We start from the raw sequence: 16,381 nt of genomic DNA, 5'->3' as shown, positions 1-16,381 counted from the left end.
TGCTCTGTCCAAAAAAACCACTGCCCCCTATCACTGTCATCCTACAAGTCACAGCTTGTGCAAATAACTCCATCTTTTCTACATGTATAAAGCTTCATCAATGCTTTACAAAACCTTGGAGGTCTCTAGGGCATTTGTAGCAGGCTGGCTGACAAAGGATTGCAGCTGACTGCACAGATTTGGTGATAGCACTCTGCAGGCTTGCAAGGGATACAGGCCAGCTGTAGGCAATGGAGAGTGTTATAGGCTGCCTAGGAGGACTGGGCCAGCTGATCCAGATTAATTGGCTGGCCACAGGAATTTAAAAGGCTTGGGAGGAGACTGAGATAGAAGAGAGAGAGAGGAGCTAGGGTAGCAGTGGTTGAACTGATCTAGGTTACTTCTTGGGGTCTGGAAAGAGACCCAAGGCTGTGAGACTGGAAGCAGCTGTAGCACCAAAGGAGTGGAATAAGAGCTAGGCAGTGAAGGAAAATGGCAGTGTGGAGTTGGCAGCAGTGAGCCAGAGTCACCTGCTCAGAGCTAGTGGAGACTCAGGACTGTGAGTGCACCGTATTTGGACTATGTTAAGTGGGTTACTGAGTGTTGATTTCTGTTGGTGGTGGTTCCTGAGAGGCAACTGTACCTAAGAAATAAAGAACTGTGCAAAACTTAAAGACTGAGCTGAGCAATAATGCTGAACCTGCTATAAACATTGTACACATAAAGATTGTAAAGCCTGTTGCTCTCTGCCTCGCCTGAACGAAGTATTGCACTGTCCCTTTACAACAATACTTATTTTACTGGAGGAAATTGGGAGTTGGAACAGCTGTGAACTGAGTGCAGACTGGCAAGAGTGGATGCTGAAATATTGCATGTATTTCTTTAAAGGCTGAGTTCTTCATGTTAGCTACCATATGTATACAGCTGAACACCTCTGTTAAGTACTCAACTTGTTCATAGTTTGGGCTAGATTTTCCTGCCATCTTTTCCCACCTCTGTGAGCATAGGGAGCCTGATTGGTTCTTTCCTGAACGTTCTTCAGAGAGGGGGTCTTATGCGTGTACATTTGTTTAGAGGTGGCATGGCGGGTATATGGAATTCAGAACTATACCCCAACAGACATTATAAGGACTTGTCAAATTTAAGTTTCCTTTATAGGGTTAGAGAGAGAAGATTCAGACTCTATCTCTTAATGCATTTAGTTTTATTTGGTTAAAACTTAAAGTCTTTATCCCCTTTTGTCCCATTCACAAGACTTCTACATCTAAGGAAGAAGGGAGATGATGGTAAAGCAATGCTAACATGTCTTAGAATGCTATAGCTGCCTCTTGATTGCTTCTCAAGGGACATGTCTATGTGAGGAACTTGACTCAAGATTAGAGCAAATTACTGTGCCGTAGGCATCTTCACATGTAGACTGATGCCTACGGCACAGTAATTTGCTCTAATCCCGAGTAAATTTGCTACCTGTAAATACAAGTAGCAAATTTACTCAGGAGTAATTACTGAGCAATATAGCACATGTAGACAGCCAACCGGGAGCAAATTCTCTCCCAGTCAGCTGGGCAGCAGGGGGTGGGAAAATGCTCTCTGCCCCCAAGAACTGTTTGTTGCCACAGCAGCCTACACCATCAGAGCCCAGGTGGGAACAATGTCACCCCTGCCCCAGCAGCAAGGAGCTCCCAGCCCCCACTTCATGATCATGGAGCTGTGGCTCTGAGATGATGGCAGAGCTGGGGCTGGGAGATAAGACTCTCTTAGCCTTCTTACCTCTTCTGCTCCTTGCTGCTCAGGTAGGGGGGAGATTTTCTCTGCCCAGGCTGTGATGGCAGTTCCCAGGGACAGGGAGTAATCCCCCAGCCCCTGCCAGGAGACAGCTGTGCTCCCTGCCAGCCCCTGGGCTAGCACCCAGGAAAAGCCTAGAGCTCCCCCTGGCTGCTGCAGGGGACCAGTGCAGGGCCAGTGGGGGTGGGGGCAGAGTGCTACCATGAGCAGCAAATCTGCTCCTGCTTCCCCACATGAGAAACCCAGGCAGGTGTCTACACTAGAGCAAGGGTTCCCAACACTTTTATGCCATGGCCCGGAAGTGGCAGTGGCCCGGCAAACTGTGGCCCAGCAGTCACAGCCAACCATGACTGGAATTTCCAGCTGGAAAACAAGTAAGGATACCCCCACCCCCCTGGGTGGGGGGGTGGGCTAAACCCTGCACTGCTGTGGGCCCTGCACTGCTGTGGGCCCTGCAGAAGGAGCCGCAGCCTCTCCACCCAGCTCTGGCAGGGCTGCAGTTTGCCAGTCCACATCCACTTCTGGTTCGGCAGCTGACCATGTTGTGGACTGGCACCGGACTGCGGCCCCTGCTCTAGAGTAAACCCACCCCAGAACATTTGCATGTGTAGACATGCCCACTGTATGGAAAGATGTCACATATGTCATGAAACAGTTTTTTGTTTTTGGTTGGGTTTTTTTCCTATGGCAAATTGTGAGTGTAAAGACATGCATGGTTGCTGACCTACAACAAACCTGGCTGAAGTGTTCCAGGAAACATGTGCCAACTGTTTTTTGGAACATTGCAAAAGACAGTTGTTGTAGCAGTGTCTCATGACAAATGAGCCGGGTAGTTCTCTGGGCATCCCACAATGCACAATTCTTAGATGTTCTTATATTCAGGGCAGCAGCTCTGGTACAGAAGTCTGGGGCAAAAGTCTGCTGACCAGAGCTGGCAGGTCACAGGTGGCTTTGCCCAACTATTTTCTGGCCACTGCAACAACCTGTCGGCCATTCCATGATTACCAGCCATATGCTTGAGGTCAGCATTGAGACCAGCTCTTGCACATTAGTCAGTGCTCAGACCAGAGTGTACACCCCCTGCACACATCAGCCATGGCTCCACCAACCACATTTCCACTGGTGCTTTCATATATGGGACCAAGTGGAGTTGGGAAAAGGCAGTAGACCAGATCGCCATCTGGGGAGAGAAGAACCAGGAGGTACTAAGGTCCAGTCACTGGAACCAGACAGTATATCAGAGCATTGCCACAGAAATGGCAGGCCATATCCACAACCAAAACTGGTAACAATGTTGTTCAAAGGCCCAGGTGCTGAAGCTGCAGTATAAAGGGGTCTGTAATGCCAACCACATGTCAGGTGCTCACAAGATGATGTGTATCTACTACCAGGACCTCTGCTGCATCCTCACAGGGAGTGACATTATGCAGCCCAGCTATGGCCTGGATGCACCCTACCTATTGCAGAACACCTGGGAATGTGGATATCACTGTGGCTGTGTGGGCCATAGCCAGCTGTCACAAGCAATTCCCATGAGGATCCAGGATACAGCTTAAGAAATGACCCAGGTCAAGGACACTCTGTCTCCTGGACTGTGATGAAGCCAGGGCCTTAAGACAGCAAGACACATTGAGAGACGAGCTTGGAGTCAGACAGTGACCATCCTATGTCCTTGATATCCTGCCCACTGCACAGAATCATAGAAAAATAGGGCTGGAAGGGACCTCAGGAGGTCATCTAGTCCAACACCCTGTTCAAAGCAGGACCAGCCCCACCTAGGTCATCAGAGCCAAAGCCTTGTCTAGCCGGATTTTGAAAACCTTCAAGGATGGAGCTTCCACCACCTCTCTGGGGAACCTGTTCCAGTGTTTTGCTACCCTCCTAGCGAGAAAATGCTTCCTAATATCTAACCTCAACTGCCCTTCTTGCAACTAGAGACCATTGCTCCTTGTTCTGTCATCTGCCACCACTGAGAAAAGTCTAGCTCCATCCTCTTTTGAACCCCAGTTCAGTTAGTTGAAGGCTGCTATTAAATCCCCTGCTCAGTCTCCTCTTCTCTAAACTAAATACACCCAGTTCTCTCACTCTTTTATCATAAGTCATGGCCTCAGCCCCCTCATCATTTTTGTTGCCCTCTGCTGGACTCTCTCCAATTTATCTACACCCTTTCTGTAGTAGGCTGCCCAAAACTGAACACAGTACTCCAGATGTGGCCTCACCAGTGCTAAACAGAGGGGAATAATCACTTCCCTTGACCTACTGGCAACACACCTACCAATGCAGCTCAGTATGCCATTAGCCTTCTTGGCAGCAAGAGCATACTTCTGGCTCACATTCAGCTTATTGTACACTGTAACCCCCAGGTCCTTTTCTGCAGACCTGCTTCTCAGCCAGTCAGCCCCCAGCCTGTACTGGTGCATGGGATTGTTCTGTCTTAGGTGCAGGACTTTGTACTTGTCCATATGATATTTCTTTTGGCCCAATCCTCCAATTTGTCTAAGTTGCTCTGAATCCTAGCCCTGCCCTCCAGTGTATTTACTACTCCCCACAGCTTGGTGTCCTCTGTAAACTTGTTGCGGGTGCACTCTATGCCATCTTCCAGGGTGTTGATGAAGATCTTGAACAAAACCAGCCCCAGCATCAACCCCTGGGGCACTCCACTTGATGCTGGATGCCAACTAGACATCAATCCATTGATTACTACTCTCTGACCCAATACACCAGTCATTTTTCTATCCACCTTACAGTCCGTTCATACAGCCCATACTTCCTTAGCTTGCCTGCGAGAATGCTGTGGGAGACCATATCAAAAGCCTTGCTAAAATAAGGTATACCACATCCACTGGTCTCCCTGCATCCATAGAGCCAGTCACCTCATCATAGAAGGCAATCAGGTTGGTCAGGCATGACTTGCCCCTCATGAATCCATGCTGACTATTCCTAATCACCTTTTTTTCCTCCAAGTGCTTAGAAAAGGATTCCTTGAGAATCTGCTCCATGATTTTTCCAGGGACTAAAGTGAGACTGACTGGCTTGTAGTTCCCTGGATCCTCCTTCTTCCCTTTCTTAAATATAGGCACGATGTTTGCCCTTTTCCAGTCATCCGGGACCTCTCCTGATTGCCATGTGTTTTCAAAGATGATAGCCAATGGCTCCGCAATCACATCAGTCAATTCCCTCAGCACCCTTGGGTGCATCCTATCCGGCCCCATGGACTTGTACATGCCCCGCTTTTCTAAATAGTCCCTAACCTGTTCTTTTGCCATTGAGGGCTGCTCACCTCCTTTCCAAACTGTGCTGTCCAGTGCAGTAGTTTGGGAGCTGACCTTGCCTGTGAAGACAGGTGAAAAAGGCACTGAGTATTTCAGTCTGCATCCTCTGTCACAAGGTACCTGAGGTAACTAATTGATTGCCCTGATTTCTCAGGAAGTATGAGAAGCACCCCCTCCTGCTTGCTGTTCCTCCAGGTCTCCCACTTACCTCAGGGCTTTGGTCTTTGCCCCCAGTAAACCTAATTTAAAGCCTTCCTCACTAGGTTAGCAAGCCTGTCTGAGAAGATGCCCTGCCCTCTCTTCATCAGGTGGATCCCATCTCTTCCCAGCAATCCTTCTTGGAAGATCATCCCATGGTCAAGGAAGCCAAATCCCTGCTGGCGACACATGCCACATGGCAGCATCCCTGAGCCCAGTGACTTGTAGCCCACTCCTGCTTCCAGGTGCTGCCTGTTGCTACCTGCCATGTTGCCAGCAAAACTGCTCTCTTCTCAGTTCCAGAGATCCATCCAGCATGGCAGAACTCACTGATGCTGTGCCCTGGTAAATTTACATGCACCATACTGGTATCATGGAGAAAAACGGATATTTGTTTCCGCCCCCCTTTTCCAGAACAAACAAATATCTTTCACGCAAGTATTCAAATCCGTTGTGGGTTGGGGGAGGGGGGGAGGAGGGTGGAAATCAGTTCAGTTGAATAGGGGGATTAAGGCACTTCATTGCTGTAACTGAGATCATGCTGCTATTGTACTGTGGGTCCCTCTCTATTTCCCTTCTTTTGAGGAGTGGTTTTGGTAATTGCTCACTTTACAACTTGTTCAGCAGCTATACTCACTGGTCAATGGCTGATGAACAGCTACTGAGTCTCTTCCTGCTTGTTCTGGCCACACACCAGGAATTTGACCAGACAAGGTTATTTGGGTAAATGTGATATCTTTTATTAGACCACCTGAATAGTTGGGATTTTTTTTTTCTTTACAAGCTTTTGGGCACAAGCACCCTTCTTCAGGCATAGTTGGTTCTGCTGGTGTTTGTCTACTCTCTAGGGTTGAATAGAAGCTTAAGCCAATATGCAAAATACAGGTCTGTGAAAATGCAAATGCATGGCAGGAAAGATCAGCGGGGATAGGAGTTAATGAGTGTGAAACAGGTAGATGGGCCAGGGGGGGATGACAAATGAGGGGAATGCTGATGTGTGCTAAAATGTAGCTGGTAAAATGTAGAAAGGTTACATGGGGTTATCAAATGGCAGGCAGGTTATAATCTGCCATAAATCCAATGTCTATATTTAGTCCATGATTTTTTGTATCTAGCAGATTTATACAGTGAAATTTGTAGGTTCATCTATGAATAGTGTTTTGTAAATTCCTTTCGAGGATAAGAACTGTGAGATTGGAGAGAGAGAGGTTGTTTTGTGAGAAATGTGCACTCGCTAGTAATTGGGTATTTATGTCTTTGATAATTTTTTGGTGTGCATTCTTCCCAGTATGCAGTTATTGTTTGGTTTCTCCTACATGGCTTCTATCAGGGCATTTGGTGCACTGGATGAGATATTACATTTCTGGAGGTGCAGGTGTATGATCCAGGAATGGTGATGGTACTCTTGTGGGGTGTGGTTATTGTGGGGGTGGTGGAGATGTGCTGGCAAGTTTTACATTTCTTGTCCTGTCATAGTCTGGATCCATTTGGTGTGCTTTCGGCCATAGGAAGTTTGTTTTTGGTGATGAGGTTGGTGAGGTTCAGTGCCTATTTAAAGGCTAGGATGAGTGGTTCTGGAAAGATCTCTTTAGGAATCAGGTTGTCTTCTAGTATGGGTTGTAATTGTTTGAGGATTTCCCATATAGGTTCCAGGGAAGAATGGTATGTCATAACTAATTGTGTGTGATTCGTGGGGATTTTCTTTTTCACTGCAGCAATTTTTCATGGAGTGTCTGGGTGGCTCTTTCAAAAGTGAGATCTATCTCTCTGGTGGAGTGTCCTTGTTGAGTAAAAGCCATTTTGAGATTTGTGAGGTGATGATCATGGGTGCTCTCAGTGCAAATTTGGTGGTATTGGAGGACTTGGCTGCATATTACAGCTTTATTTATGCGTTTAGGGTGACTGCTAGTTCTGTGTAAATATGTATGTTGGTCAGTGTGTTTCTTGTATATGGTGGTTTGTATTTTGGCATTCTGGATATTGACTGTAGTGTCTAAAAAGGAAATGTTGGTGCTGGAGTATTCCAGAACTAGTCTGATGGAGGGGTGATGATTATTAAATGTGTGATGGAAATCAATCAAAGCCTGCAGATTTTAAGTCCAAATAATGAAGATATCATCTATATAACTTAGATATAGCATGGGTTTGGTGCAGAAATTTGACCGTACACCCATGGCAGGAGGTAGGGAAATGGGGAGGAGGACCTGAAGTTAGGAAACAGAGTAAGGAAATGGCAAGTCCATTTTTCCTTGGTGTAGCTGCAGAATCAATGCAAGTCCCCAGTTGGAGCACCCTTGGTCCTTCTCTATCAAATGTGGAATCATAGTTTCATTCCAGGGGGTTCAACCTTAAGACCTTAAAGCAGCAGCTTCTTCCTGAGCTGCTGCTAGACCCAGGGCCCACTGTCAATCATTGTCATCCTTGAGTTGGGTGGGTGGATGGGTGAGTGAATGGATGGGCATAGGAATATCAAGCCATCCATGTCAACCAGTGCTAACTGTGGCCCAGGTGGTCCTCCAGGTATCTTACAATGTACTACTCATAGGTGCTCTTGCACTCAGGGTAACCACTCTGATGTTTTAACTTTCACTGTGTAGCCCGGGTTACACGGGTTTGTACTTCCCTCTCCAATTGAGGGAAATTATTGGCAGGGCAGTGTGCTGTGGAGGGACACAACAGCCCAGCAGCTGCCTCCATCCCCTATAGAGTCAGGCCCAGTCAATCAATTACTTTACTATATACAGATTTATTATTACAACAAAACCATTAAAGGGTAAGGACATGGATTATATATATACAAATTTACAAAGCAATAAACTCTTATAATATATACGTATACACACCCAGTTATCATTTAAAATATAGATGAACAATAGAACAAACCAGAACAAAGGATATTGATTGGGCAACCTTATAACTCTATTCATATACAGATTATTACTTTAAATTATTCACATAAACTGTAAGGCACAGTCCACAAATCTAATCATCAGTCCTTAGACTACCTGGTAGCCCTCCAGGGCATGGGCCCCAGTCCCAAGGTACCACTACAGGAAAGGAGGTGGGGGGGGAAAGAAAAAGGAGAGGAAGACCCCAAAGACTCCTAAGCTCCCCCGCTATCACCCAGGAGTGGCCCACGTGGTGCCCCTTCACAACCCTTGGCGGGGGGGGGCGGGATCCCCCCTCCCCTCCCCTCCCCTCCCCTGTGGAGATCCTCTCTCCAGGGTAACTTACTACTCCACAGTCCAGGAGTTTAGCCTCCTGTTCTCCAGGTCAAGCTCTGTTCCCCGCCAGGTTTTCCTGCTGCTTGACTCTGCTGCCACCATCCTGGCTTAGGGCCATATGCACCACTGTGTGTAGTGGGTGCTTCGCCTTGTGCTAGGGGTTGGAGGTCAGGACAGCCTTGTGTGGTACCACGGCTCGGTCTGTTCCCAGGCCCTCTGGGTAGTGTTGTCTACACTGAGCTGCTGCCCCATGTCAGCTGTAGACCTGAGCCACCTCAAGCGGCTCCCAGGGTCTCCCTCCATGCAGTGCCTCCTGCACCGAGCTCCCAGCCTCGTTCGGGGGGGGGGGGGGGGGGTGTTGAGGACCTGAGCCACCCCAGGGGCTCCAAAGATCCTGTTCCGTGCACCAGCCTGTGCACCGTGTCTCTGGCCGCATACCAGAGGTTGCAGACCCGAGCCACCTCGTGCAACTCCCAGGGTCTGGACACCATGCGCTGTGCTGCGAACTGAGAGCCTAACCGCTGGAGCTGTGCCACGTTCCTCACTGATAGAAGTCTGCAGGGGCTTTTCCTGGGCTACTGCTTCACCCTGCTGTGTAGCTCTTCTAAGCCCCCCTCTTCTCTGTCCCTGATGTATCCCCCTCATGCTGGGCACGCAGCTCCTTTTATATGCTCCAGGGCTCCGCCCCTGAAGTCTTCCGGACCTGACAGTTTGTGGTTTGCAATCAGATCTGGGAGAGCTCTTCTCCCCCTCCCCTCAGGAAAGGGGTGTGATGTTATTTCTCTTGCTGCCTCCTGATTGGTGGATGGGCTCCACCAATCAAAACAGCAGGATCTCAAGCCTGGGATTCAACCCAAGCGCTGAAAGGTAAACCTGCTACAGCTTCATAATCTGAAGGAGAAAATGAGTGCTCCCTCTCTGTCAAGATGTTCTCTTCTGTGGCACATCCTGACTTGGAGAAGGAAATTGGGCTTTTCATTCTGTACTTCTGCCTCTTCCCCCCCCCCCCTTCAGCATGTTATTCTAAACCAGTAAGAAAATGTGTTAGTTTTAGGAAATGGTATTCAGGTACAGCACAAATACTGAACAGATTTGGGAAATCTACCCAGGTACTTAACCCCCAACATGGCTAAATGCATGATGGAAGGCTGCAGTCTTCAGGGCCCTGCAAAATAGTTCTTTCACAACCATGACATGCTGGAGATGAGGAGTGTCAAGTTACTTGTCATAGGCAAGCAAGCTTCTTTGGGTAGATGGTGATACCTTTTTATTAGACCAACTAAATAGTTGGAAAAAGTTCTTTGCAAGCTTTTGGGCACAAACACCCTTCACCAAGCGTAGGGAGACTCCTCTGCAGAGAGGTTGTTTGTGCCCCAAAGTTTGCAAAGAGCTTTTTCCAACTATTTCGTTGGTCTAATAAAAGATATCACAGCTACCCAAAGAACCTTGCCTGCCTATGTCCTTAGACCAACACAACTGTCATATTGAATGAAATAGTTTGAATGTTTGTAATAGTTGCCCATTAGCCAGTTTAGGAAGAAGACAAGATTTATCTCCTTATCTAGGCCATTGTTTTGGTCTATGTGGGAAAGGTCCTGACTTTGCTCAAAGTCTTAACTCTTGAATTTTATCTTTAGAGGTCTTTAACAAAGAGAACCTAAAACTGACCCTTAAGCAAATATCCCGAGTTCCGAGAGATCAAACCCTAGGGCCTTTTGAAAAGATTGGAAAGAAAAGGTCACTTGCAGTGGTATGGAAGTTCCCCAAAGTAATTAAAATGATCAACAAAAGAAACTAATTACCAAGCAAAAGAATCTGTAAAGTAAGATCCGAGCCCAAATTTGGGAGTAATGACAGGTTTGGGTAGGAGGAGCCCAGGACGGCAACTCACTCAATAAAAACTGTAACCTACTCTCCCAAATTGGAGGTAAACTTCACTTGCAGAACAACAAAGGAAGAATCACAAGTGTAGACCGGATCAGACTGATCACCTGAACCACCCTCTCCATGAACACGAATCTCTTAGTTCACGCTGAAGCTGCAGAGCACCCAAAAGGGACTGAAGGAAGGGGACTTAGTCCTATCACTGCTGAGGCCAGCCCATTGAATCGTATTGCTGAGGCGAGCCCATTGAACTGTACTACTGAGGCCAACCCATTAAATTGTACTACTGAGGAATGAAACCACATTTAGGTGTTTGGCTTCTCGGAATTCTAGGATTGTAAGTATATTATGAAAATAATAGTATTGATTCAAATTTAACTTTTAGTTGTAATTGTAGTTGCTTTTGTAATACTAATTCTTATAGCATTGTTTGGGAAGGAAGTGCATTCGGAGCATTGTTTCTGATATATGTAATTATTGTGTTCTTAATGTTTGTGGTATTTCTTAAAGCTAAGCAGTATTATATGTGGAGCAAAGAATTTTAAAATAAAATTGTGTTGTATGAATTAAGTGTGTAATCATTGTGAAATCGTGCAAGTAGCTAACTACTCCCCCAGCCAGTGCATCAAAACGAATCAGTAAATTGTGTGGGATTTTCTCTATTCCATAACCCAATAGAGACAACAACCCTGGCTGAGACCAACAACCTACAAGTTACAACCCTGCAAGTTACTTGTTAAACATTCTGTCAGAAGGAAGATATCCCCTGTCTGGCAAAGGCAGCCATAACAGCAAGAAATATGACAGCTGGACCAAGAATCCTGGCTGAATAGGTTTCCCTTTCTTCTTTTCCACCCTTGAGAAGAGGCTATTGAGGAAGGGTATTGGGTGGATCGTGCCCATGCCAGCCAGCACTGGCAAAGGAGAAAGCTGTGGTGATCCCTCTCATTTTGCTCCTTGGATTTTAGCTGCGATCAAAGACCAAGCCAGCATATGAATGGATTCTTCTCACCTCACTCCTTTCTCCCCTCCTGCCATCTCTCTTGAATTCATGGAAACTTTTAAGAGAAAAAATCACCTGTTTTAACCTCAAAATTTATTCTCTTCTGTAAGTCATGCAGCCTTCAGTTCTTGAGTGGGCTTTGGAAAGGATGGGTTGACGGTATGGAAAGGGTATAGGAAAATATAGGCCTTTAAGGCAATATAAAACTTTTTTTTTTACTAGATACTTTGTGGAGCCCACAAGTTCAACTCTTCTCTTGTCTGTACCCATGCTTTTAGTCTGACAGGTGTGTCTGCTCTTCTAGTTCCTGAATGGCAAGGGTACACCACAGGAGAGAACATCAACAAGAAAGTCAAGCAGGAAACAAAATGTGTGTCCTATATCTCCAAATCTGGGCAGAAACCTAGTGAGAACAAAGACTGGCAGTCACTTTGGATTTGGTAATTTGTCAGTGTTGGAAGTAAAAGTTAGGTAAAAGTGCCCAGAGCTACTGCTTACCATGGGGAGATTTTAAAATTTAGGGATTAGTCTGTTGCCTTCATATCTGCAAACTGTGGTAAACTGTAGAGCAGCAGGGACCTATTGTGGCACCAGCAGAGGGAGCTTATGAACTATATCATCCCCAGCAATATGATAAGAAAAACCAAGGTGAGTTTTAAGCTTTATTTTCCCCCTGTGGACACTGGGTAGAGGTTTAGTCTCTCTACCAAGACATCAATTGGAGGCTTGTTCTCACAAAAGATATAGGGTGGCATTTCCAATTGCAGAGAAATGGCTGCAAATGCAGAAGCTCTCTCCCTATGTCTAACAATGCAGTGAATGAGGTGAAAGATAAGCTTCAGGGAAGTTGCCATGACTTCTTGGTGAAAGAAGATGCCTATATTATAGCCTTGGGAAACAAAGGGTCCCATGACCTGGAAAGGCTTCTCTTGAACTTAGATTCCCTCTTTGCCAGCATTAAATCTGAGCTTGGTGCTGATGTATTGCTCAAACAAGGACAAACTGCCTCTGTAGCAGCAAGGTAAAGTTTGGAGTTGCACATGTAAGAGTCTGACCCTGGGATGATTGTCCCCAGCAGGCAAGTGCACAGCCAGCCAGCTCGGATGCCCCCAGGCACTGTGTTTTTTTCCAGTGCTCAAGGCATAACTGGCCAAAATGATATTGCAAGGAGTACACAGCTTGGTCATGGGGTTAGTGCTAGCTGAAATGGTAATATTAACCACTTAGTTTGTGCCTTCCCAGGTAATGGTTCTGCTGTGAAAGATCACAGGGCTGTCTGTTCATGGCACAAATCCAGGGGATGGGGGCAGAGGACCAGGGAACTCTCTTTGTACTGGTTCTGTGCACTCCAGCTGAATGGCAAACTTGGAGGAACAGGAGAGAAGTGAAATAAATGTGTCAGTTGGCAAATGGTCTGTGAAGTTCCCCAATTGGTTTTTCAGTGACCAGGCTGAAGTGAGTAGCAGTCCACTGGCATCCATGCCCTACTGAGCTCTGTCCTTCTATTCTGTGACCAACTGCAGATGTCACCTCCTCTTCCCCATTGTTACAGATTACCCTGTTTGTTGTTAGCTCTTAACAAGGTGGCACTTATCTGTTCTGAATTTTATACTGTAGCATTTTTGGGAGACAGTATTGTGTTCTAATTGACACAGACATATTTGCCAAATAGGCCCAGAATGCTGAGGTATAAAACCTAGCACTTGGCTTGTATTTTAAATTTCAAAGTAAATGTTAAACAACAGTGCCAGGCTGCAAATCGTACTTCCCCCAAAGGGAAACCTATGGTATTGAATGATTCTCTCTCTTCTTAGGTGATGAACCACTGACAGATTTCTCTCTGCTAGCTGTATAGGTGTTAGAACAGCTGTTTCCTGAATCATAGGTCAAAGTACAGAACATTCTCAGCCATTTCCTGGTCACCTGCTTTCATCTTCTATGGTAACTTAAGTATCCACAACCCAGACAACTCCCTTTCCTCCAAGACCTTGGGAACTTGCATGATGCTTTGAAAACTATTTTACTGTTCCCTATGTTTTAATGAAAGACAGGGGTGCACTGATAAGAGACTTTTTGGGCCGATACTGTTGGCCAATTTTTAAAGAACCATATCGGCCAATACCAGTCCAATTCCAATATGCAACCAGGCAGTGTGGAGACCAGCGTCAGGCTGGTAAGTCTGGTGTGGGGGGAGGGAAGGGGCATGGGGTGGGGGTGTAGACCGAAGCGCCCACGGTGACCACTCCTATGGGATTTGTACTGCAGGGTTGCATGTCTAACACTAAAAAATGTCTTATTTGAAATCCCATAAAAATCAACTACAGGACTATCTATGGAAAAACAGCCATGCCTGTTATAGGTGGGCTTCTTGGGGTAGGGAGCATGTCTTGTGTAGCACTAAGCACATAATTAGGATGTAAAATATTAACTCTTTTAACCTGCCTCTGGTTCATCTCTATTCCTTCCCACTGCTGGACAGTCCATCTCTTGTCATGCAGACTCCCAGTTTATTATGCTGAATTTTTATAAGGATGTGGGAATGTTGGAAGCTGTTCTTTCTTGCTCTGTCATTACAGAAGTTGGAGCATCAGTACATCCATCTGCACTTTATTCTCCCTAGTTGTGCTTCTGCTTATCTGCTGGAACCAACAAGGCACAATGAAGCAGCATAAGGCCATTATCAGTTGACATAAGTCATGTTTTCTTGAATATAGCATGCCTCAATGTAATATATGCAGTCTTGTTTTTTTTAAAAGCAGCGTGAAGAAAAAAATCTTACCTTGTAGTATGGATCAGTGACTGTCTCGCAGAAGCTAAAGAGCCAAGCCTGCTCCTGAGCCTGCTGCCACCCCTGCATGACAGCTCCTGGACTGTGCACTGAGTCCAGCTGCAGACTGACTGATCCAATGTGCTGGGTCTGAGGGCGTGTCATCTGGCCAGGGTCCAGAAACGTGACTGCAGGAAAGTGAGGGCACCATTGATTGCTGTGCCATTAATACTGCCATTGCTCCCCTGCTGCCAAATTTCCAAGTGTGTGAGAGTTTGTATTTCTCACATATAGTGTGCATCCCAACTTCCCCTGGCTAGTTTTGGGGGAAAGGTGTGTTTTATATGAGAACATATGGTAAGTTTTAGTAGTTCTAAGCCTCGGAGCACTCTTTATCTTCAAAGTGCTTCATAAACAGGCTAATTAGATCTCAAAATCATATGAGAATTAAAGACTCTTAGTCATCTTCAAAGAGGAAAATATGCACAAGTGACACTTTGACAGGTTGAGAGTAGGGAATAAACAGGTTTCAGTTTTATGACAAGGCACAGGCTCAGCTTGTATTCTTGCCCTGTTTTGTGGCTAGGAAATAGAAACAAAAGACTAATGTAAAAATTCAGTTCTGTTCCCTAGAGCAGTACTCTGTTAACAAAAGACATGTGGAGTATAGAGAAAGGTGCCCTGCACTTGAGGATTTGTACTGCCTTCTTCCCTAGTCAGCCTGCCCATACCTGGTATGTTTGCCTGATATGTTTCTACTTTTCATATGCGCAAACCTCAGATACCCCAACCCAGTTCCAAAGTTAGCATTTACAAGCTGCTTCTTAAAGTTCTGCTTGAAGTTTATATTGCATCCCAAAGAGATCAGTACCAGCTGTACTACATCCCCCATAACAAAACTCCATCCATAAAATAAACCTTGTGGGAGATATGAATCCAAATGCGTTTCTTCTTGTCCTAAACACTTCATTATAAAAATCCCCTAACATTCATATTTCTAAAAAAAGCTTTTGTTCCACACTCCATATATCCTCCCCCAACCCAGTAAATCCTGACAGCTTCCCAAATGTGTAACGTTCAGACAGGAGAGCTTGCATGGTCACGAGCCTCAGCAGCCACTCGTATCTATCTCTTCTAGCTTTCCGCAACAACTTGCCAGGATGTCCTTTATTATGCAAGTCCCAGATGTCCTACCAAGAACTTCTGGGTTTGGTTGGATCTCTGAAAGCCTCATTCCTGCCAATTGCATACATCCTAGCTGGAGAATGTCAGTATATTCTTATTTCCTTTCCTGAACAGTGGGGGGTGGAGTGAATCATTTCCCAGCTGGCAGGCATCCTCCTTGAGTCCTGAGGAGAGGGGTGTGAGTGTGTGGTAAGACTCCCTTAGCTCCCTACCATTGCAAAGGGGTGACTGAATAAACTCCTAGCAGACATAGATTAGATTAGTGAACTGATCTGTGTAGCTATAGAGCCAGAGGTAGGCAACGCGTTTTGGCCGGAGTGCCGAAAAAACCCACAATGTCTACCTTGGAAGGTGCCGGCATGCCAGAAGAACAACATGAGGGTGGGGGGGGAGGGTGTACATGGCAGGACGCACTGCAGTTAGTATATTTAATAATCATCAACGTTGCCTTTGTTCTGTATTCCTATTTTGTTGAGCATGTTGCAATGAGAGAAAAGAGAGACAAATAAGAGAAAAAGGAGAAAGAGAACCAGACACATGTATACGGAGAACCACGTGCACAAACACAAGAGAACCAGAACACACCCAGAACAGACACATACGCACAAACATCTGCAACCAGACACATGTGTGCACACAAATGCACAAAATCAGACAGAGGCAAAGGGCTTAGAGCGGGTGGGAGTCAGGTGGGTTCAGCTGCTGCCAGCCATGAAGCCTGGGCTGCTCCCAGCAGGTGGCTGGGCGGCTGCAAGCCCTGCTGCAAGCAGACAGCTCTGTGGTTGGCAGCAGCTACCCAGAGCCTGGGCCAGTTGCAGCCAGGAGGCTGAAAACATCTGCTCCAGGCTCTGGCATCAGGTCTCTACCAGCAGGTGCATGCACGCCACAGAGCAGGCAGTGGGGATAGGGCCTGAGGCAGCACAGCCCTCCCGCTGGTATGGAGCTAACACTGGAACCCAGAGCAGATCTTTGCAGCCTCCTGCTGCAACCGGCCCAGGCTTTGGGTAGCTACTGCCAACCATGGAGCCCAGATGGCAGGAGCTGTGGCTATTCTATTTAGAATTCAGTTTCTTATGATGATAGA

General features: G+C 46.3%; 1 protein-coding gene across 1 annotated transcript in view; it reads right to left on the bottom strand.

Moving 5' to 3' along the window:
- Window positions 1-14,353, bottom strand: part of LOC109285091 (E3 ubiquitin-protein ligase TRIM63) — a 28,249-nt gene extending 13,896 nt beyond the window's left edge. The window contains exon 1 of the mRNA XM_059715866.1: window positions 14,125-14,353. Coding sequence (XP_059571849.1) covers window positions 14,125-14,277 — 153 coding nt within the window. The 5' untranslated portion in view covers window positions 14,278-14,353. The remainder of the gene's footprint in view (window positions 1-14,124) is intronic.
- Window positions 14,354-16,381: the final 2,028 nt, after the last annotated feature.

Source organism: Alligator mississippiensis, chromosome 12, assembly GCF_030867095.1.
Source record: "Alligator mississippiensis isolate rAllMis1 chromosome 12, rAllMis1, whole genome shotgun sequence".
Classification (NCBI taxonomy): domain Eukaryota; kingdom Metazoa; phylum Chordata; order Crocodylia; family Alligatoridae; genus Alligator; species Alligator mississippiensis.
Note: the sequence above shows the minus strand (reverse complement) of the source record. Positions and strands in the feature narration are given on the sequence as shown.